The 22,848-nt window shown below is 39.3% G+C and overlaps 1 protein-coding gene across 1 annotated transcript in view; it reads left to right on the forward strand.

The window, feature by feature from the left end:
• DHX15 (DEAH-box helicase 15) overlaps positions 1–18,590 on the forward strand; it is a 34,157-nt gene extending 15,567 nt beyond the window's left edge. The window contains exons 6-14 of the mRNA XM_064151328.1: positions 652–819; positions 3,977–4,063; positions 5,402–5,551; positions 5,698–5,806; positions 6,931–7,122; positions 10,135–10,257; positions 12,392–12,582; positions 16,726–16,895; positions 18,022–18,590. Coding sequence (XP_064007398.1) covers positions 652–819; positions 3,977–4,063; positions 5,402–5,551; positions 5,698–5,806; positions 6,931–7,122; positions 10,135–10,257; positions 12,392–12,582; positions 16,726–16,895; positions 18,022–18,139 — 1,308 coding nt within the window. The 3' untranslated portion in view covers positions 18,140–18,590. The remainder of the gene's footprint in view (positions 1–651; positions 820–3,976; positions 4,064–5,401; positions 5,552–5,697; positions 5,807–6,930; positions 7,123–10,134; positions 10,258–12,391; positions 12,583–16,725; positions 16,896–18,021) is intronic.
• The last annotated feature ends 4,258 nt before the right edge of the window (positions 18,591–22,848 follow it).

Here is a 22,848-nt window from a genome sequence, read left to right on the forward strand (position 1 = left end):
GGTAAGCTAGTCAGACAACAGAGCAGCAAATAACTGTCAAAAATACTGAGGTAAAAATGGCATGAAAAATCTTTCCACCAGAGTACTTCCCTGACTTGCCTTAAGCTTAATTGGAATTTCATTTAATTTTCAAGAAAAACCTGAAACAGTGGATTGAGAGGTTTGATTTTGAGCATCCATGTTTATGCTGTAAAGGTGTTTGTTCTCATTAGGTACAATGAAGCAAATCTTCCATATAATTGCATTAGTGATACGTGACATTAAAGCTTAATTGGCTGATTTAAAATATCTTGCATATCAGTTTCTTTTAAATTGTGAAAATTGAAAAGGTCATGAGTGCAGTTTAATATTCCAGGGTGAGAGATTTCAATTTTAGTACAATTTGTAGAGAATTAATTGGGAAACATGACAAAAAGAAAAAGGCTGTTGAATGCAAATTAGGCTGTTCATTAGAGTATAGATGCTGAAGCATCTTGAAGTATTGTGGAAATTTGATTGCAAACTCAGTAAGGACCTTGATATATTTTTTAATTGATTTTTTTTTTTTAACAGAAGCTATTGTAATTGTTCTTCAGGGCGTAGATTTAATTGTCATGAAGCACTCTGGAATAAAATGCACAACCTTTTTTAACCACTATTTTTGCTTTGCAGGAGATTGATGAAGCCTGCAAGAGGATAAAACGTGAAATTGATGATTTAGGCCCTGAAGTTGGTGACATCAAAATCATTCCATTGTATTCCACCCTTCCTCCACAGCAGCAGCAAAGGATTTTTGAACCTCCCCCACCCAAAAAACAAAATGGAGCAATAGGAAGAAAGGTAAATAGGTGGTTGGTGTAGTACTCTACTCAGTAACTACTTTGTTGTATAGGCAATTAAATGAGTTTGAATTAACAAGTAGAAGGATTTTTGATTAAGCCTTAATCCAATACTTTGTAACATTAAAATTTTCAGTTAACTTGGAGTTTCCTTCTCAGGGCAATTTAAAGATTCTAACTTGCATCTAGAAATCTAACATGTTCTAGTGACAGTTTGAGTTGATTGAATGGGAGTGGCATTCAGTTAAGTTTCTTATGAGAAATACAAGAAGTCAGATGAAATACTGATTTTGACAGCCACGTGACTGACTTGGAGAGATGAGATTTTTTTTTTTTCCCTAAGTAATTATTCTGAGATGTGTGGAGGTGTTTTGGAAACAAAAAGGTTTGTGTCTTCAAGGGGTATTGTCAGATGAGTTCTGTGTTATTTCTCAAGGTGTATGAGAATGAACAAGTTAAAAGAAGTACTTTGAAGTTACAGTTTGTGCTTTCTGTACTGGCAACAAGGAGTTCAGATTCTTTTTTTGGGCAAAATGGAATGAGAGAGTGAAGAACTCGTAGTCTACAACACTAGCAAATGTTCATAAAATTCATAGTTGAATTCCTAAATGGTATAAGCCACATTAGAAACTATGTGGTTATTTCTCTGAACATTTGGAAGGCATCTTAATGGAGCTTCCTCAAGTTAAACTAAGCTATCTGAAACTGCAGCAATCACAAAGCTAAGATTTTGAAGGTCAAAGCTGAATCATACTGTCTGCTCTAGGCAGGGCTCATGCCTTGATTATTTGCTTTTTTTTGTGCGGTACAGAGCATGCATAGAATACTGGTGACAACTTTCTAGTGTTCTGGAAGAATAAATCGCTAAATACATTTAGTGAAATAATGCTCTTTTTCCTGTTGAGGCTGATTGCAGAAAGCATTCAGTCTGAAATCATGAAACTAATGCTGCAACAAGATTGTATTAGCAAATGACTTAATTGAATGAAATTGTTTTTCAGTGATGAACAAGTGATAACTGTGTGTTTGATTAAATTTTCATTCATGTCTAAGACTGTGTCCATCAAAACAGGGAGTTTCTGGTTTTCTTGATAAGAGTTTCACGGATGCAGTGTGTAGCTTTCGTTTTGTTAAACTGACAAAGCCAATACTAGTGTTGTTCTGAGGAAGACACTCAGTGTGGGAACTATGTCAATACAAGAAAAATTGCCATGCTGGAAAGGTGTCAGCAACAAATTCAAACACAAAGGCACTATGTTTTTGTTTAAAAACCAAAATAAACTCTTCTGTATATCAAACTGTTAATCTGATATTTAAAAACACTTTTAATTGTGACCATTTCAGTAATCACAGACCTGCAGTTAGAGCTAATTAGGTACAATTTGTATTAGGTAGTTCAGTGCTAATTGCATTTGTTTGATTTCCAAGTAACTTTGTACTTCGATTTAGGTTTGAAAGATGTGGTGTAATGTTGTCAATTTTTTCCCTTAAATTTCTTGTGTTTTTCCATTCATTAATTGTGTTTTAAGCATCATGACCTAAACAAACAAGATCTGTATGTACAAGAGTCCACTGTGTAAACAATGTATACAATTCAAGTACAGGCTAAATTGATGGACCATGTGGACTAAGTGTGCAAACAGTATTGAGTTACTGATATTGAAGTGTCCTTAGAGAAACTGATGATTAAAAGCAGGACCAAACCCTTTTGACACTGCTCTGTAATTGGTATTTGAACATTCTGGGTATGGACACTTCTACACATTAGTAGATCTGGGAAAAACTGCCACCTTTTTAGATAAGGTAGGCTCTGTAACAGCAAGCTAAATGTGCCTTGACTAGCCTGTTAACATGAGAGCTAGTTTAATTTGCATATTTAATGACTTGCAGGTTTTTAATGAAAATGCATTGTGCTTCTCTGTCAGCTCTTAATTGCGCTGTTTCTCTCCCTGACCAATCTGGACAGGTTATCTGTGAATGGAAGGTATACAGGACTTGATTTCTTTTTTTGTTTGAGGAGTATGGAGTAGGAAATTATTTCAGAGTGGAACACTAATCCAAATTCACGTCGATATTAATTTTTTTCCCCAATGAAGTATTGCTTTCAATATATACTAATATTTGGGCGAGCTTAGACCATAAGTCTACTTAAGAGACAAGCTGTGGGAGTAGTAAGTAGCTGCAAAGTGATCAGCCTCGTAGAGAGGTCGGCAGGATTATCCATCTAGTCCAGCCACTAGCTTTGTAATTCTGAACAAATGGTTAGTCTCTGAAATTTTAACTGCTAAACTGAATACAATGGAGACAGAATGCTCTGAAATTGAGGTGAAAGGTTTTGATGAAGTGCTGAGCAGATTGTTGCTCTTGTTTGAGATAGCTGATTAAATCACATGCTAGTACCAAGTTTAATGTGGGCACTACTGGGAGGAGAGCTAGTGGTAGACATGAACTGATACACTGCATCTCTGGGCATGAAATTTAAATGACACTGAATCAAGCTTCAGAGCTTTGGTACCATCTTTGCTTTAATTTTACATGAGACAACCTTCAAAAAGTTTCTAGAAATTGAAGAATCTAACATTAGAAACCGGTAAAGATGTTTGAGTATCTGATAATTTAAAAACATGAAATGGAATTTAAATAGATACTGTTCAGGATTTTAGTTGGAATGTTTTGAAAACTGCCATATTCAAACTACTGGTTTGAACTGCTGGTACAGTTCTACACCTTTGATTTTAATATTGTTTAAACTGTTTGCCCTGTTTAGGCGTTTTAAAAGTAAAAAAATTAAAAGGCTGGAATTAACAGACGAAGTTAAAGGGATCCAGTGTAACTTGTCATTTTGTACCAGAGATGAGAGAGTTTTGAGTAGCAATTTTGTAAGTAAAATATTTGCTCTTCTGTTTCTTTTTCTCAAAATTAATGATTGTTATATTGTTAATAGGAACACAGGGGAGCAGAAACAGTGGACAAAAATTGTTTTGATGGCAGTAGAAATTAATCTTGTTGATTTCAGATTGTCCTGCAAAAAAAGTATTGGAGGACAATTCTGGTAGTTATTGATGAAATTAAGAAAGGTTTGCTGAAAATTCTTGGTGCAGATGCAGAATCGGAGCTTGTCAGGATGAAGTCACAATTACTGTTTTATTTTCCCACAGGTGGTTGTGTCCACTAACATTGCTGAGACATCATTAACAATAGATGGTGTTGTGTTTGTGATTGATCCTGGCTTTGCAAAACAGAAGGTAAATACTATTTAATTTTCCATTTATAGTAAAAAAAGATTGAAATGTAAAGTTTGAGAGCTAGGCTTGGAATTTGGATTTTTCTTGGATACTTTAGGAAAGCTGGTTTTGTACTGTGCCTGTGCTAGAGAATGCTCAAGTAAAACCAAGAAGTCAAGTAAAAACGATGCTAGAATCTGCTTCTCTTGCATTGTGTCAGTGTAGAAAGCCAGCGCTAACTTAAGATAGAAATGTACCTGTTTCCTGTCAGTGTTTATCACATACTCTTGTAGCCCTGAAGAGTGTCTTAGAGCTTCTTGGAATGTCACAGGCTGTTTAGAGGACCTGAAGTAGCTTGCCTGAAATCAAATCAATAAGAAAGATAAAAGACAAATCTCTTAATCTTTTAGTTCTTTTACTAACTCTAACTGTCCATAACTTGGTTTCTCAGACTTTTCCTTTAATACTCTGGTATATATTGTCAGCCTTCCAAGCTTCTGCAGAATGAGAGAGACAGCAGAATATGAGTACAATCAGTGCATCTTCATACACAAGGTTCAGTCACCATTTTGCCTGAGATTTTTTTTCCCCAACTAGTTCTCATACTGGATGAACACCTTTTGTAATTTTTTTCTACATGTTTTATACCTGTTCCTACCAGGAGGGTATTAAAACCTGGATCAAAGAATATTTTCAAGTGGCAGTACTATCTAACTACTGCCGTTTTGTTTTTTTAACAGTACATTTTTTTCCATGAGCCCTAGTGAGTTGGCAAGGCTGCGTGTATCATTTGTTTATGTATGACTGCAATGGAAATGTCACAGTAAATTCCAGCATATATTTTGCATGTACCCTTGAAATACAGTCTTGCTTTGTCATCAGTCTGATTTGTACAGTTGCATTCAACCTTAATGTTAGATTTTTCTGACCTCTGGAACGTGATTATCCAACCTTATAATTGTATTGAAATAATTCATTTCTTCCCCCCCCCCCCCCCCCCCGGAATTATTTGAGCATCAAGAGCATGTTTAGCACTCTATAGAACAAATCGGACACATTCCTTCTGCCATGAAAATCTTATCTAAAAATACACACATTTAAGAAGGACAGGGAGTCTGGCAGGAGTTGCTGTTAACAAATGAATGGAAAGTAAATGCTGTTCTCTAGGCAGTTGTATTTGAAGCTTTCTGTCACCGTTCCAGACTTTTATAGCCAATTTTTTTGCTTCTTTCAGATACATGCAACTTGCGATTTCCTAGTCAGAGTCTGTGTTTAAAAATAAATTTAAAGCAGTCTTTTTGATAGTTGCTTTATCCATGAGTGTTCATTCTTTCCATTTCTGATGCCTCCTTCACACAGGTGTACAATCCTCGTATCAGAGTGGAGTCTCTCCTAGTGACTGCCATTAGTAAAGCTTCTGCACAGCAGCGAGCTGGCCGTGCTGGTCGTACTAGACCAGGCAAATGCTTCAGGCTGTATACAGAGAAGGCTTACAAAACTGAAATGCAGGTAAGATGACTCCTCATACTGCTTCTATATAAACATCTGATCAATACAGGTAGCTGACTGCTGTGCTACTAAACGAAATCAGACTTAGAAGGCTTTGGAAGAACAGGTCTTCTGAATTCTCTTCTTTTTACCTTCTCTCTTCCCAGGACAACACATACCCTGAAATTTTGAGGTCTAACTTAGGATCTGTAGTATTGCAGCTTAAGAAGCTTGGTATAGATGATTTGGTGCATTTCGATTTTATGGATCCTCCAGGTATGTATTTCTGTTTTGCCTTGTCTACTGTAAGCATTATGTTTTGATTTCTGAAATATTACTTGTTTTCTCCTTGCTGTTTTTATTGTAATCCATAAGGAGTATCTTTTATCTGGAAATTTAGTGCTCTGTGTCTTAGAGCAAGCTTTTTATGCTTGTCTGTGTGACAGCTTTTAATGGAACCAAGGAATCTGAATGCTTCTTACCTGTAGAGGATAAGATAAAATTATGGCCATTAGAAAATCTATTATAATTGAGTTTGGATTTTTACTTACTACCTCAATTACCCATTCTAATTGTTCATCAGTTAAGAGCTGCATGTAAATGGAATTGGCCAACCTTTTTAAAGGTGAATACACATTTTTTGCTTAAACTATAAAGTTCAGGTGTGTCTGTGTTCTAGCAGTGTTAGGTGTTCCCGTATACTTCAAAGACAACAGGGTTAAATTGCTAATTAAAACCTTAAAATATATAAATACATCAAGATTGATTGGCTTTTCCTCCCCTAAAATAAAAATACAATTTATAATCTATAAGCTTCTCAATGGCTCTACAGAACAATGGCATTCTCTGTGCCGTGCAGCATGTGCGATAGCTTAGCAGGAAGACTTTTGGATTTCGTTCTGGTTTTCGTTGTGGATGTAATACACACTTGCTATGAGGAATGCAGGATTAAGAGAACATTAAGAGCCTTACAGGCTCAGGTTTGTTGAGAGACCAGATACCTACAGCTGACATGGGTGAGAGTTTAGAACTGCATCGATCCATTTTGTATGGAACAAGGGAGAATGAATCAGGGCATTAGGGGGAAGCGATATTGCTGTGATACTGAATATTTCACAATGCCACTGCTGTCTGAATTTTGAAAAGCAGTAATCTTCGAATACTCAAAGCTTTTGATCCAGTTAAGAGCTCTTCTAAATAAGCAATTATTATTCTTCACTTCTCAGCTCATTCGTGTCTGGACTTATATAACTGAATTTGGTAAGAATTTTGTATTTGGAGCTCAGTTGAATGGAGAATGAAAAATAAGATGACTTTTAGTCAATGCGTCCTCATTTTATTGCTTACTTGGAACAGCTTGTTTAATGTGCGTACCTAAATATCTCCTTTTTACCTTTTAGCTCCTGAAACTCTGATGCGAGCGTTAGAGCTTTTGAATTACCTGGCTGCGTTAAATGATGATGGAGACTTGACTGAGTTGGGATCTATGATGGCTGAATTTCCATTGGACCCACAGCTGGCTAAAATGGTTATTGCAAGTTGTGACTACAACTGCTCTAATGAGGTCCTATCAATTACTGCCATGTTGTCAGGTAATGGCAGGGAAAGAGATCAAAATAAAATGCGCATCTTTGGTTTGGGGAAAATTGGGGTTTTCCACATCAGTAACATAAGCAATAGAAATATATTTCCAATAAAATTAGATTTAGTTTTAGATCTTCATATAGGGATGTAATCAGTCATGAGGAGTTTAATCATTACATTTGAGAGATTCTGAGCTAATGAATAGTCTTACTAAGAAATTAACACACATGAAATGGCCATACAGGCTTCTCCTAGCTTCAGTTAAGTGTATGTATTTGAGTTGATAGAGGGTGGGTGGAAGTCAGGCTAGTGGAAGAGAAATTTCTTTTTAGGCTCATAGCTAGGACCAGAAATGTCATCTCAATCAGTCTGGTTTTAAGGCAGTCAAGCTTATTTTGTATCGTGCATTCTTCTACACTTCAGTAAATCCCAGTATTTGTGAAAGTATTACCATGTAATTTATCTTATACCATCAGCTCTTACATGAAATGATGCATTTTTCAGTCATGAGGTGGCAAAGCTGAGGAACAGTCATTATGTTTAAAGATAAGAAAAACTTCAGGGGAGGGCATATATTTATGAGAACTTGATTTGTGTGCACAGCTCTACTTTGCTGTGAGAGTAGTGCTGCGTCAGAGCAGACCTGCTTGTCGAGAGCTTGATGAGAGAAATGTTACCAAGCAAGCCTTGTATTTCATTGCCCAGTTACGTAGGACTGACTTATTTTACAACTAGTTGTCATAACACAAGATCAAGATTTAGCCTATTTGAAAATGGGGATGTTTTTTCCTCATAAATGTCCACGTGTCTCTTGGGTGTGCTGTTTTACCAGGCTCCTCACAATGCTGATGTGCTGGTTACGTGCTTAATTTGGTTGAATAGAGGAAAAAAAAACAAACAACAAATGTTTTGGCTAAGTGTGAACTCTGTTGCTTCAGTTCAGTCTTACAGTATATTGATATGAAAGGTTTTAAGAACAAGCTAAAATGTTTGTTGCAGTGTTACTGTTCAGACTCAGAGCAGATGGGCAGGGCAGAATCGTAATCATTTTTTTGGTAATAAAATGGCTTAATTGCGGAGGTGGTGGTAGGTTGGTGCCTGTCTTTTCCCTTCCCTTTTCCCCCAGTTTTTACTACAGAACAGTCTGGGTTCAAGTGTTTTGTCTTACTCCTTTTTCTGTCTGCCATTTTCTAGGCCATGATGCTTATTTGTTTCAAGGCACAGTGAGTGTAATGATAAGGGTTTTTTAACAGAATTTGTTTGACTTCATTAATACATGGATTGAAACTGAAATTCTCTTTTTCTAAACAAAGTGTAGTCTTAGCAATTGTGAAGACTGATTCTCAAAGCAAAAGCTGTTTACACCACTGGCATAACTGTTTTGGTGCCTTAAGTCCACATAAAGATTATCAGGCTCTGGATAACACTCCAGTTTGGACTGAATGGAAAACTAGGTACCAGCAAAAAGCAGAGAATAGCACTGAATAAATGAGCACGTGAAATAATTGTACTTCATTTCATAGGAGCCCTTGTGTCTTGTGGTGGGGTAGAAAGTGTGAAGTACTTACTCAAAACAGTGAGTTAAATCAGTGATAGGGTAGTTTGGAATATGCTTTCAGTAGTCTGAGTTTGAAGTTAAAATACACTTTATATTATGCCTGTTTTCAAATGCAGAGCCCAAAACACAGGGTGTTCATTTTGCACCTGCATTTCCTTTTTCTTTAATGCAGTGATCTTCCCTGATTTGTTACCATGGGATTCACCATTGCAGCGTGTGTTTTGTTCATATTTTTTTTTCTTTCTCCTCCTGAATGCCAATGTTCAATAGATTTTTTTAATTTATTTTTTTAATACAATGTTTTGGGGCTTTTATGGGGTTTTAAGAATAAAGTAAATCCATACAATACCCCATGAAAAGGCCCTCATCTCTTGGGGACAGATGAGATGCAAAGAGGTGTTCTTGGGTAAGAGGTGGGCTTTGGGTAAGAGAAGTCTGTGTAGTCCCAAGCAGTGGGAAAATGAGGAATTTGTAGCATGAATACGAATGTTAACTTAGTGTTAATTTTACTGAGATTTGACATTTTAAAAATTGCATCCACTTAAAACCAAACTGATTTTTTTTTAATATCTCCTTCCTCTCTATAAAGTGAAGATCTCTTACAACTACTTTCAGCATCTTGTGAATTAGTGTCGGTATTATAAACCTGTATGAATGTTGACAGACCATGAATTAATGCCTCAGTATTATTTGTGGTCTCAGGCTGTATTTGGAAAGGGAACATTAAAGCATTGAACTTGGATTCAAGTTAAACAGATGGAGATTTAAGAGAACATAATGATAAACTCTACACATGATGATTGGTTAATTTTTTTTTTCCAAGTAGTGCCAAAGGACGGTTTAACCTCCCACCACTACCGCTACCATTGCAGCTGTTAGACTCATTAATACCTTCTTCAGGTGTTTCTGTATACCAGTGCTGATAACAGTACCAGCTGGGGAAGAGGACTTGGGTGTTACTAGTATGTTCTGTCTAGTAAGAGGCTTGTGATAATTCTCCTCTTGGTTTAGACTGTGCTAGTGCAGTACAATTGCAGAACTGTCTTCTTCACTCTCCTTAAAGGCTTTCTGAGAAAGCAAACTTGCTATTGAAGTGTGTAGTTACCTGGGGTTCTAGCTCCTGGTAGAGTTATCAGCACTGGGTTTTGAACTTAGATCTGTTTAGCCTTCTAGTATATATTAGGCAATCTTGATGGCCTTCAGACTAGAGATTTTGATGCCTACGTATAGTTCTATTAAAATAATCAGGTACTCTGTAGCTTTGAAACCCTCTTGTCTTACAGATGTGGTTAGGTGTTGATGTACCAAATCAAGGTAGTAAACAGTCCAAGATGCAGTTGGAGGCCATCCTGCCCTGCCCTATGCTCTGTGAACTGACCTAGCTAGGCCTTGTTCCTCTATCTGTGAATGCGTGACTCATCGATATGGGCGTTTGTGTTGGGCCCATACCAACCTTGTTTAGTCCCACAGTGTTTTGTTCGCCCCACGGAAGCAAAGAAAGCAGCAGATGAAGCCAAGATGAGGTTTGCCCACATAGATGGAGATCATTTGACGTTGCTGAATGTCTACCATGCTTTCAAACAAAGTAAGTGTGCACTTGGTTTACCAAAATTGTAGTACTTCATGCTGACAGCTTTCATTCCTGGTTTTCAAGGACAGTTGAAAGGCTTAGGCTTGTTTTTTCAGCCACTTTGTTGTAATATTAAATATTCAGTTTATTTTTTAAAGTGTGTAAGAGTTACTTAAGTGATACTTTCCTTTGGGTGGGGTCAGGAGCAAAACCAAAAAGCTAGCCAAGAGATCATGTAATGAACTGATGAGTATGGAGACAGGCCAGGCTTTTAAATCAATGCTGAGTAACCTTGGACAGAAGGAAGTAAATGTTCTTATGATTAAGAAATATTAGATGTTTATCTGACAATTACAGAAAAAATCTGCATTATTACTTAGTAATTTTTCAAGGAGAGCAGTGCAGAAAATATAGTGAATTTGGAGAATATGTTTCTAGAACCAAAGCCTTTTAAATGTAGTTAGGAATTCTGTAATATGGCTTTGGGATGGACTAAGAGGCAAAGGGGTAACTCATCCAGAAGTAACTTACAGCCATAGCATAACGGTACCCCATTTCAGTGTATGGAATGGCCCTCCTCAGCACAGCTGAAGGATATTTTAGCAGCTTGACAAAGATGAGAATAAACAGGTGAAGCTGGGAGTTCTCTTTAAAAAATGACTGCATAAGTGGCACACTTTTAACAGTCACTTCCCTAGTGGGAAGTAGAAAGATTACTCTTTTAACTGCCAGCCAGGTTAAATTAGGTGCTCCAGTTAAATTTTTCTGTGAGCTGTTGGTGTCCCTTTCTGTTGCAGCTTTGATTAGAAATTTTGCATTGAAACATTCTAATGGTTGGTCATTATGTGGCAGTCCAAAGTATGTTTATCTTCAGAGTAATAGTCTGGTCAAAAGTATTCAAAATTAATAGAAACAATAGCTGAGGAGTTCGTGTTAAACACCTGTGAATTGGAGGCATCTGCTGCTTGTTTTTTGTTGTTAGCTTTTCAATGAACAAGATACAGGATCTCTTGCAGACATTTTATGTACGCGTGTTTCTGGAAGCTACTGCTTTCATGCTCAGGTTACAGAGGGACAGAGCTATTTGAGGAGTAATCTTTTGTTCCGTTTCACTGTGAAATAGTGCAGCATTTCTGAGATTTGGAGTAGGAGAACAGTGCTGCTACTGTTTGTATATGGAAACATGTAACACAGTTATGTGTCATCTAAAATGCATAGTTCAAATGGCACACAAAGCAACAAATGATATAATGCTTCAGTTCTGATTCTGCTGTGTAATGAACAATTGCTTCAGTATTCATGCTTCATTTAAAATAGATTGGGTCAAGTAAAATACAGGAAGAATGTAAATTATGTAACCGTCCCTTTCTTCAATGCAAATTCAGAATAGTCTCTCTATACAAGAGATACTTTGCCATATTTTTTAAGGCTGGCTTGCTTGGATTATTAAGATGACAAATACTGGAAGAACATCACTTGAAAAGTAACAATTGATAGGGAGAACTGAGTTTCTTATTGGTAAACGTGCAGGTTTTCATCCTGATAGAATGGTTTAGGCTTGCTATCTTAACATGCTTATTAGAGCTATCGGCAGTGGAAACAATAATTTCAGAGTACGGAGTTTGTTACTGCCAGTGTGTTTTACCAGTCAGCTACACTTACTTAAATTGCTGTGAGGTGCAGCACACTTTATTAGGCTGTTTGTATCTTGACTGCTGCTCAGATGCTTAATTTAAGCAGGTTTGGGTTTCCCAAATGCAGTCCAGTCTTCTTGCATGATCATTACATGCTACAGTTACAGGTTGTGCAGTGTTCCTTACCTTTGCTTACACTCTGCACTGCAAGTTTGGAAGACAATTTTTGAGGAGTGGAAAATGTATTGTTGTGGTTTCAGCAAAGCTCACTAATTGTGTGCTTATTGGTGAAGTGGGAGGAAGCTAATGTTTGTCCTGCCCCCATGCTTCCTGAATAGAAAACAGTTTGGGCACCTTAATTAATGCAAGAAATTGATTCAGTAAAGTAAGAGTTGTTGTCATTTATAAAAGTTGATGGTATGTTTTTTCTTGTTCAAGTGGCTGATCAATTGGTTAGTTGCCATTTTCTTCTAATTGGATGAAATACTAATTTTTGATGTTTTTTAATGTTGCAGATCATGAGTCGGTTCAGTGGTGTTATGACAACTTCATTAACTACAGGTCCCTGATGTCTGCAGACAATGTACGCCAACAGCTGTCACGAATCATGGACAGATTTAATTTGCCTCGTAGAAGCACAGACTTCACCAGTCGAGACTATTACATCAACATAAGAAAGGCATTAGTTACTGGCTATTTCATGCAGGTGCGTGTGCCTTGTAGGTAGCATAGTTCAGTGCTTCTGTGGCTTTTAGTGTTACTGTGGTGGTTATAATCCATCAAAACTTTATGAATGGGGTTTAAGTTATACATAGCTACCTGTGCTACCACATAGTATAGTGGAACAGGCTGCCTGGGGTGGGTTGCGGAGTTTCCTTTTCTGGAGATTCTCAAGACCCACCTGGATATGTTCCTGTGTGATCTGGTACAGGTGATCCAGCTCTGGCAGGGGGGTTGGGCTAGATGATTTCTGAGGTCCCTTGCAACCCCTAACCTTCTGTGGTCTGTAGTCTTTGTCAGGTTGCTTGGTTGTTATTTAGTCAGATCTTATTTGGAAGACGTGTCATAGGCAGACTTCTAGTATTGAAATACTGTTTCTGTCCTGAGCAGTCAGGAATTGACCGCTATCTTCTGAACAGCTGAGGAAGTAACTTCATAAAACATTTCAAAGTAACTGCAAAAGACATAGTTCTAAATGATTTGTAATCTGTTACAAATAGGGGAAGCGTAGATGCAGATAAATATTACATGCAGTTCTTAGAGCAAGAACTAACTGGAAAATTTGTCAGTATTTTAAGGTGGAACAAAGTCCTGTGATGTCTTCTAATCAAGCTTGGAACTTTTTTTGGACGATGTGGCTTACTCAAGCACAGGAGATATCAGGGTCACTACAGAAGATGAAATTAAATGACCTGTGCTGTACAGGAAGTTGGATGTCAGGCGATTAGACTGCTAATTAAAATCTCTTTCTTGATGCTACTCTTGGTGCTATTTCATGCATCTGATTATGTATATTTTGAAGTCTTTACATAATCAGGGTCCTCCAATAATAGAGTGGTAATGAAATAAACCTGTGGTCACCAGTGCATTTAATGCTATTCATTTTTCCCTTTAAGAATGCAGAACAACAGTGTAGAAACTTTTTAATAGCTTTAGAAAACACTGTTGCATGCTCTGCAAGCAGTGGCTTTGGAAGCCCAAGCATCTGACATTGTTCCTTCAGGGCACATTAACATTCTCTGTTCAAAAGACAGACAAGAAACAATCATTTCTCCTGTCTGTCAAGACCAGTCTGCCAAAAATTGTGACTTTAAATCTGAAAATAGTTGAGTCTTGTGATACTGTTGCCGTATTTGCCCTTTGAAATGCATTTGTATTTATAGTTTGACATGTTTGACTCAAGGCCCCTGTTTGGGCCCTTAAGGTTCGATGCCATGGTAGATAATAAAGAAGCACAAGCCAGTCAACACTTCAGAGAAAGGTGGGGAATTCTTCATGAAATTGTGACATCCTTGAAACTTCTGTTCTTAAGGGGGCACGTGCCATGGTGGCCACAGTTCTGTCACGTTGATAAAGCATTAATAAATTAAATTATGTTTTCCACTGCTGTCACCTGCTGCAGAGGTGCATAGGCTGGCTTGGTGCTTTATGGTCCTGTTTAAGTCATGTATGTGTAGCTCCTTGTGTTGTAGTGAGTAGTGTTAGTATCTTCTCACTGACAGCCCCATTCAGATCAGTAGCCCAATTCACAAATGTTTTATACTAATACATGACAGATCCCTTGACAATCTCAGAGTTCAAGTGCGTTCATAATACTTTGCTTACTACCAGCACTTGCGGAAAAGAGAGTTCATTTCCTTGACATGCTTGGTATGATTCTGTGGTTTCTGTGGAAGCTTTTTACACTCCAAACAAAACGTTATACAGAAGCACAGAATGCAACCATTTTCTGAGGTTGGAAGGGACCTTTGGAGGACATATCTGGCCCAGCAACCACTACACTGGGATTGGTTACATGCCAGGGGTTCAGAGGAGCATAGGTGTGTTATGTGCTGCCTCTCTTGTGTCCTTGTTCACTGCCTTATGTCAACCCTAGTGCTTGCCTGAACCCATTCTGAATTCTTTTAGCATAGTGATCTGGCCAAGCCACTTTACACCTTCAGAGAAGAAGCAGAATTGGCTCTGTGAGCTATACTGAAACTGCTTGGGCCAAGAGAAAGCAGGAAAATGTAGTAGCTGACAGTCAGGTCATCGTTGCTTGCTGTGGAGTCATAGCTTCACTACAGTTTTCATGTCAGCATTGCCACTGTGGAACCTAAGCCTGCTCACCAATCCATGCACTAACAAGCATGCTCACTAGAAACACCTCAACAGGATGCAAAGTGTGGCTCAGTGTTGGCTCAGGATTGAAAAGTCAGAGTAGTGCCTGATCACTTCAAGAGGACATCCTCGATAAGCTTAATTGGGGTTGTTTCAGTCCCTGTCCTTCCCTGGAAATTAAGACCTAACTGTACTTGTGTTTTACCTTGAGTTCATTTAGTTCAGAATCTTTTTACTTGGTTGAGAATTACACAAAGTAAACAAGAAATACAATTCTTTATCATTATAAATTACATAGGAAAGCAAATTGTATGTATTTGGGAGAGCTATGTGATAAGGCTTCACTATTTTAATACATCTTGGTAAATTGTATTGATTTAAATTTAACAGCACATTTTTCTGGAGTGAAACCTAAATGAGTTGTTCTGTCCTTTTATAGGAAGAACAAAAAGAGGAAACACACACATATTTTTCTACACGTGTTTTACTTCTGTTTTGAAAAATGAAATCTGTCTTTTAAGCCTTTTTTTGGTATTTTCTTTGGAAATAAACAAAAATACTTCCTTTAAAAAAACAAACCTACAGACATAATCCCACAGCAGCATATGTGCTGTGTCTGTGACAGATGAGTTTCCAGTCTAGTCTGGTTTGCAAGTATACTGCTATTTAATTTTGCAAACATTGGATTGAGTTGGATGAAATTAAGCCTAAATTGTTAGAGACAGTACACTGTTAATCTCCATTTAAAAGATCCTCTCTTGGCTCCTCAGGCTTGAATAAAGTAGCAGTGTAATCTCTGAAATCTTGGGTGAAAAGATTTTGCAGACTATTGAAATATATTTTTTTTCCACTCCTAAAGCATGAGCTGGATATTAATGTCATACAATCTAAAAGAAGCACATTTAAAGAAAGGAATTTGTTATTAAGGAGATATTGTGACTTAAAATTAAAGGTAGCTTTTGATATAGAACTCCTGGGATTTTCATTTAATAGGTGGATTTTACCTTTGGGCAGAAAAAAAGGTAAGCTGTACCTGGGAATTAAGAAAACAAGTACACAGTCTATATTAAAGGCAAGCAGCTAATGATCATCTGATGAAAACCGTGTCTTTCAGACATCTTTCAGCCGTTGTCCATCCTGCTTAATCTTTTTTGTGTGTGTACGTGTAATGAAATAAGTACTGAGGTCATCTGGAATTACCAGTATCAAAAGGTTAATTTTAGTTACCTATTCTGTTAGATTAACTGTTCTTACAGAGAATATCCTTTAAGGATAACTGTCTGCTTTCCCAAATCTTAATGAGCTAGCTATCGGAGGATCTCAGTGAGGTAGACATTATTCCTTTCACAGAGCAGGAAGCTTAGTCAGAGAGAGGTTAATTGATTTTCACCAAGGTCATGGCAGAAGTGTGCTGCTGAACTTACACTTTCCAGCTCTGAAGCTCATGCTATAACAAAACTGCTCTTATTTCTTGACATACTAAACTTGCCATTCTTACCAGGCTGACACTTTTTTTTAGGTCCACTGTGAGAGGATTTTGGGACTAATAAGTGCATTAGTGAAATTACCACTGGAACACTGCGCTAATACAAACCCACAGGGCTGATGTTGTGACTCACCAGTCCCACAGCAGCTACTGCAATGAAGCGCTCAAGCGGGTGTCTGTAGTAGACTACATTTAACCCTCTGTGGTGTAACAGACCCATCCACTACATACTCCTGCCCAGTACTTCAGTTTGCATTGCTGTTGCTCTAATAATTATTCTTCTTTCTGGGTCAGAACTATTTTTGTATGTTGCTGGAACTATGCATTACAATATTTGCTGACTGTGGCAGTTTGCAAAACCAGTCTGGCATCTTAACTGGCTGTAACAAAACCTGAACAGTTGAAGTGGTCAAGGAAGATGCCAAATCCAGATGAGGTTTGAAAGTTAGGATGGTGTATTTTGTATAGCACACTGAGCAGTCCACTTGAAATGGTGTGATTTAAAACTTGCCTGTATTAATGCAAGAATGTCTTTTTACTTAGGTGGCACATTTGGAACGAACAGGGCATTACTTAACAGTAAAAGATAACCAGGTGGTGCAGTTACATCCCTCCACTGTTCTTGACCATAAACCAGAATGGGTGCTCTATAATGAGTTTGTCCTTACAACAAAGAATTACATCCGGACATGTACAGACATCAAGCCAGAATGGTAAGCCAAAAGTCTTAAAACAGTCATGACCTGCTGTAAAGCTCTTGTTCTTCTTTTTACTTTCTTAAATTGAGGTCATTCTTTTCACTTTCCCTGAAGCTAATATTATTAAAGTGGTTTGGGGAACAGCAGTGCCACAGACTGGAGGTCTTGCAGATGGCTAAAGGCTTTCTTTGTGGTGGTTGTTGCTGTTTGTGAGACCTGTGTGTAACACAGGGATGCCCAGACTCTATACAGCAAGGAGTTTCACTTGAAACTGTTTACAGCAGTAATCCTCTTGGGAAGAAGGTGCTTGGAGATGCTGGGTTGGGAGTATGTCCCAGCACCCACTTGTGTACGTAATGTAAGATACACCAGTAGATACTTCTCAAAATTAGGGACCTCTCTTGGCAATGAGTGTCTTGATTTTGGTGGTGTTTGGGGTTTTTTTGGGTTTTGTTTTTTTCCCTTGAAGGATCTGAACAAGATTCACTGCTGCCTTAAAATGATTGAAGGTGGTGGTAATGCTGGGACAGCCTGCCCTGTCAGAGTATTTATTTGTCAATAATGTTTATACAAGGAAATGGGAGGCCTCATTCTCTGCAGGCAAGCAGAGGGCTGAATTGTCTTGCTTGTCTTTAAACTTGTACTTCAGCTGCCAAGCTGTGAGCTTTGGGGTCCCAGGAGGTTCTTCAGTTGTTGAGGTTGTGCAGACAGTTTAAAGATACATGTGATACCTGTAGCATTTGAATTTGAATGGAAAACAGGTGTTTGAATCCTTCTTTAGAAATCTTATTCTCAACAAGTGCTCAGTAGCCTAAAGCAGGATCCTATGGCCTTGGTTGTGTTTTCAAGCTTAAAGCATCTACGGCTGAACTATGTTCTTATACCAACTGATACTTGGGAGGACTTTGTGGCTTGTGTGCTTTGATATTAAGCAACAGTTCTGCCCATGTGGGCTACCATGGCATGTGCTGAAACAGCAGCAAGGGGCTGTAAGGCATTGCCTTTTGGGATTGAAGTTTAAGTATCTGTGTAAACTTAGAGTGACAGAATGAGCTGTAAACAACTGATGAGCTTGGCTTCCCTCCATTGTAGAGTTTCTGCAAGTCTGAGTGTTGGTAATGAGCTTCTCCTTTCTCGACAGGCTGGTGAAAATTGCCCCTCAATATTATGACATGAGCAACTTCCCACAGTGCGAAGCAAAGAGACAGTTGGATCGGATCATTGCCAAACTGCAGTCCAAGGAATACTCACAGTACTGAATTTGTGCGTTGAACTGAAGTTATTCAGAGGACAGCTTTAAGAGATGAAAGGATTCAAAGTTCAAGTTGTGCTCTTCACTTTGGTTCAATAATGGCCTTTATTTTGAAAGCTTTTTAATTTTTCTTTACAGTAAATATTCCATTCTGATTTCATAAATTAAACATTTATGCCTCCCTTTTGTGTTGACACTGTAGCTCATACTGGAAAAGCTGATCAATGTTTTGCAGTTTATTGAAAGTAGTTCTATATATAACAATGTTATAAGCATTTCTTTAGAAATGGTTGAAAATGCTTCTAAAAAAATGTGATTATCGACCATGGTATGCATGATCGTTGTAATTGTTGACATTCCTTTTAGAAGTTGTGAAATGTTACAACTTGTGCTTCTGTAGACACAATCTTTGGCTTCAGTACAGAGGTACTGACTTCAATAAAGTCTATTTATACTAATTTTGTGCCCCAGTATGTCAGTATTTCTGTTCTGGTCAAAACATCAGCAGCCATTTAGTGTCCCCTTGAACTGCTGGTTTACTGTCCTGGCAGTGGTTTAATATTTATACTGTGAGAAGTGTGGATGCTTAAGCAGCACAACTACAGCGACAGGCAGGATAATGCAGACAGTGTTGGTCCCTTACAAACGTGTTTAAATTATGTAGGGAAGTGTTTTAAAACCAAAATGCATGCAGATGTCTTTGGAGAATGCTTTCTTCAGACGTATTCCTAGTTATTTCTTGGAAAGAACTATGGTTGTGTCTCCTGTAAAGTGAAGTGTCTGTGGCCACTGAGAAATGGCCCTGACGGGCAATGTTCAGGTACAGTTCAGGGTGAACAGAAAATTGTAAGCAACACTGTAGGTGAGATTGCACCATTGTAACTCTGTAGTGATTTGTAATGAAACAGGACTCAGCAGCATTTTCCTTGTGGTGTTGAGGGCCAGTCTGGATGGGTATTTGAGCAGCCTGGTCTAATGGCAGGTGCAGGGAGAAGCAGTAGATCTTTGATGTCTCTTCCAAACAAAACCATTCTGTTATCTAAGGCTTTTGGTCAAGTTTCACAGTTTCCTCTCCCTGGAGTTCCCCTGGCAAAGAGAAGCTGGGCAGCTCTTGCTGGTGACACAGGTTCCCCAGGAATGGGAGCTGTGTGCTGTCATGCTGTAATGTTGAAGCAAAACTAGGTTATGCTTAGAGAGCTGGCAAGTAACCTCAGTTTGGCTCATCCTTAGCACTGGTGTGGGCTATTCTGTGTAAGTCATAGCAGTTGGCTGTAGAATTACTTGATTCCAAGTAATTTGGGGATTTTCTGATTCCAGCTTATTTTTTCTAGTTGTAATTTACATGATAGGCAATGAAAAAGCTTTGGGAGTGTTTTGTTTGTTTTTGTTTTACTTAGCAATAAAATCAGTGCTGTGAAGAAAAACACGTCTGAAGACAACTTTAAGTGAATTGGTAATACTCAGTGGGACTTGTGAGTCTGCTTGAGGTATGATAAGCCAGCGAGGGGATGGGGGCATAGGAGTCCTGAACTCCTTAAGCAGTTTGGTTTCAAAGTAGTGTTCCTAACCATACAAATGTTTGTTCTACAGGTTCCTGCTCTAGGATAACTCAGGTTCAGTATCTGGGCTTTCACAAGGGCTTGCATGTCCCCCTTTTTGGGGGCTGAAAGATGGCTGCTCCCCAGGTAGGAATTTCTTTGGTGTTGTGTGCAGCCTTTAGTTAAGTGGTGTAGAACCAGCTTCTGTATGACTTTCCCTGGATATTGCCAGCCCCACAAAGGCAGCCAGCTCTCAGTGTGAAATCCCTTGAGGACCCCAGAACCAGCTGGCATAAGCTGCAGCAGCTTTGGTACTTGCGGATGGGGGAGCAGATGGCTGTGGCTGTGAGTGGAACTTGACATGGGAGAGACTTTGGCCTGGTTTTCTGTTTTCCTTTTTTTAATTGTCATACCCACAGACCCAGCCTGGGCTCTGACAGCCGACCTGGGATCTTTCACTCTCCTCTGTCTTTGCTACCAGGAATGCAAATACTTCAGGCCAAATTAGTGTCCTCTGACAGCTGTGCAACCTTCCTATCTTCCAATTAAGTGGGTGACACCTGTGTAATCCACTGACAGGCCCTGGGGTGCACCAGTGGCACTGGCTTAATTGGAAGACTGTTGGGTGTCCCAGCTGTCACCAGGGACAGAGCCGACCGGTGCCCTTGTCCCTCCTGGCAGGGAGAATGAGAGCTATAGGAAGCAGATTGACTGGTGGGATCCTGCTGGATTCTGGGGGCTAATGCTTTGAGAAGGTACTGAAGCTCCAGCATCTGGGGAATCCAGGGAATCAGATAGCTGAGTGATACACCTGATACTCCAAGAAAACACTTTTCTTGCTGGAGAATTGGTAAGCAGGGTGCTTGCAATGCCAGAGTTTAGGACTGAAGCACTTTGCCGTACTAGACTGTGCTGAATCCACAGTTGTTCCTTTACTGGCCATCTGCAGCACAGTAGAGAATGGCCCCAAGGGTTGGAGTGTCTTTGTGCAGGCACCAAGAATTGCCGTTCTGCTGCACAGTATTGGTTGCAAAGTATTTAAGGGCTGGGACAGTAACTCATAGACGTGCTTAAACCACTTAAAGTTACTGTAAACTACACTTTTTAAAATGTGATTTTAAAGCCATGCAGCAGTGGGAAGGGAGCAAGTTCAAGAAGTAACTGGCTCTCTGGAGAAGTGATGAAAGGGACAGGTGGTTTCCTGGAGAAAGGCATTTTCCAGGTCCTAAAGGGAAACTATCCAGCACTCTCTTGTTATCTGGAGGATTCACTAGACAGATGCAGAGTAACTTGTGTTTGGAGCTCTGTGATTTTTCACAGCTTGCATGTTGAAAGACAAAACCTCATCCACGTTTTTCTGGTGGAAAAAACCAACCTGAAAATGGTTGCTCAAAGAAACAAAAAGAGAACAGGAAAAAGGAGTAGGAGTGAGGCCGCTTTATCTGTGGGCATGTGAAGGCCACTTGCCTCTCAGAAAATGATGGAGTGGAACATCTTCCTTACGAGGAGGGACTGGGGGAGCTGGAGCTCTTTAGCTTGGAGAGGAAGTGCCTTAAGGGTGACCTCATTCATGTTTCTAAAGATGTGACAGATGAGTGCCAAGAGAATGGAGCCAGCTGAGCCCTAGGAAGTCCCACAGAAAGATAGGGAAAATGTTTTCACTCCAAGGGTGACAGAACACTGGAATGGGCTGCCCAGGGTGGGTTGTGTAGTCTCCCTCTCTGGAGATACTCAAGACCCACCTGGATGCATTCCTGTGTGATCTGGTCTAGGTGATCCTGCTCTGGCAGGGAGGTTGGACTGGATGATCTCGAGGTCCCTTCCAGCCCCTGACATTTTGTGATTAGAAGAGTCAGAAGCAGCTGCAGTCCTGCTCACTGAGAGTGCTGCTGCGGACTGCAGTAAATGGGGAGAAGAGTTAGAAATTGCAAAACACACAAGAGTTTGCTAATGTCAAATAGAAAAAGCTTCCTGTACATCCTGTTCTGGGCAATGCCACAGCTGACCAACAGCCTCTGTGTCTCTTTCTGCTGGCATGTGGTGTGAGGGATCCTGAATGAAGCAGTTCAGCTGTTTGCTGCATTCCCTGCCCTGGTGCTGTCGCTTCAGAGTGTTGAAGCCAGTAGCCAGGGTGTAGGTGTGTTGGGTTTGGAGTACTGAGGAGCTGTTCCCTTAAGATTAGCTGGTTATCTGCTTTGGAGCAATCTGAAAGAAAAAGCAGTGCTTTGTTTACTTGCAGTGGTTTTTATTTTTACTAGAGGAGTTCTGGTGGGGCTTGAAAATACATGGTTTGTATAAAAGAAATTATAGTGTGGGACATTTGATGCTGTAGAATGGATTAGACAATAGGAGAATAGCATTGAGTGAAAGGAGTCTGCTTTTTGGAAAGAGGAGTGTCTTCCATCTTCATCGTGCTTCTGTGTAGTACCTCAGAGCAGTAAAGGGCTAATATTGATGTGAGGTAATAAGTACATTTTTGGTTTGTTAGATACAGAGATCAGCTCCTAATGGCTGAGGACATGAAGCTGTGTTTAGATAGATACCTGTTACCATTACAGAGTCCTAAAGGAGAGACCAGTTATACTGTGCTTAGAACTGTAGGGATTTGTATAGCACGTAAGTTTCTGTCAAAGCATAAACAGTGACTTCATGCTTCACTATGTCTTGATGTCATAACCCCTGGAACTCCTGCCTTTGGGAGATTGCCCACACAGAAGTGACAGAGATGGGCACTGAAGTTCCTGTGGGTTACAGGGGTGTATTCACTGGTGGTACATCTGCCTGCTCACTCGTCTTCAAGAGCTCTTAGCATAGGCTAACAGCTCTACTGCTGTGGTCTGCACCTGTTTGGTCAGCTTTGCATGACAGAGTAGTACCACCTTCTGATCACCTTCTCCCTTTTGAGGGTCAGACGTGTGAAGCAGCTTCACTTTGTAATGTGTAGTTTTCCACCTGTGCTGCTGCACAGCACAGTGCATACTGGGTCCTGCTCTTTCCTGGCTGTGAGAAATGCAGCTTAAAGCAAAAACCTTGAACTTAGGCTGCAGTACAGCATCTTAAAAGACACTTCCACAGTAGTAAAGAGTTTTCTTTCCAGTCAAGCTACAACTGTTAATTTGCAGTTAGATTGCTACAGTTTTCTACATTTTCTGGCAGTTTAGCAGTACGAAACCCTGCC

Source organism: Pogoniulus pusillus, chromosome 11, assembly GCF_015220805.1.
Source record: "Pogoniulus pusillus isolate bPogPus1 chromosome 11, bPogPus1.pri, whole genome shotgun sequence".
Lineage (NCBI taxonomy): Eukaryota > Metazoa > Chordata > Aves > Piciformes > Lybiidae > Pogoniulus > Pogoniulus pusillus.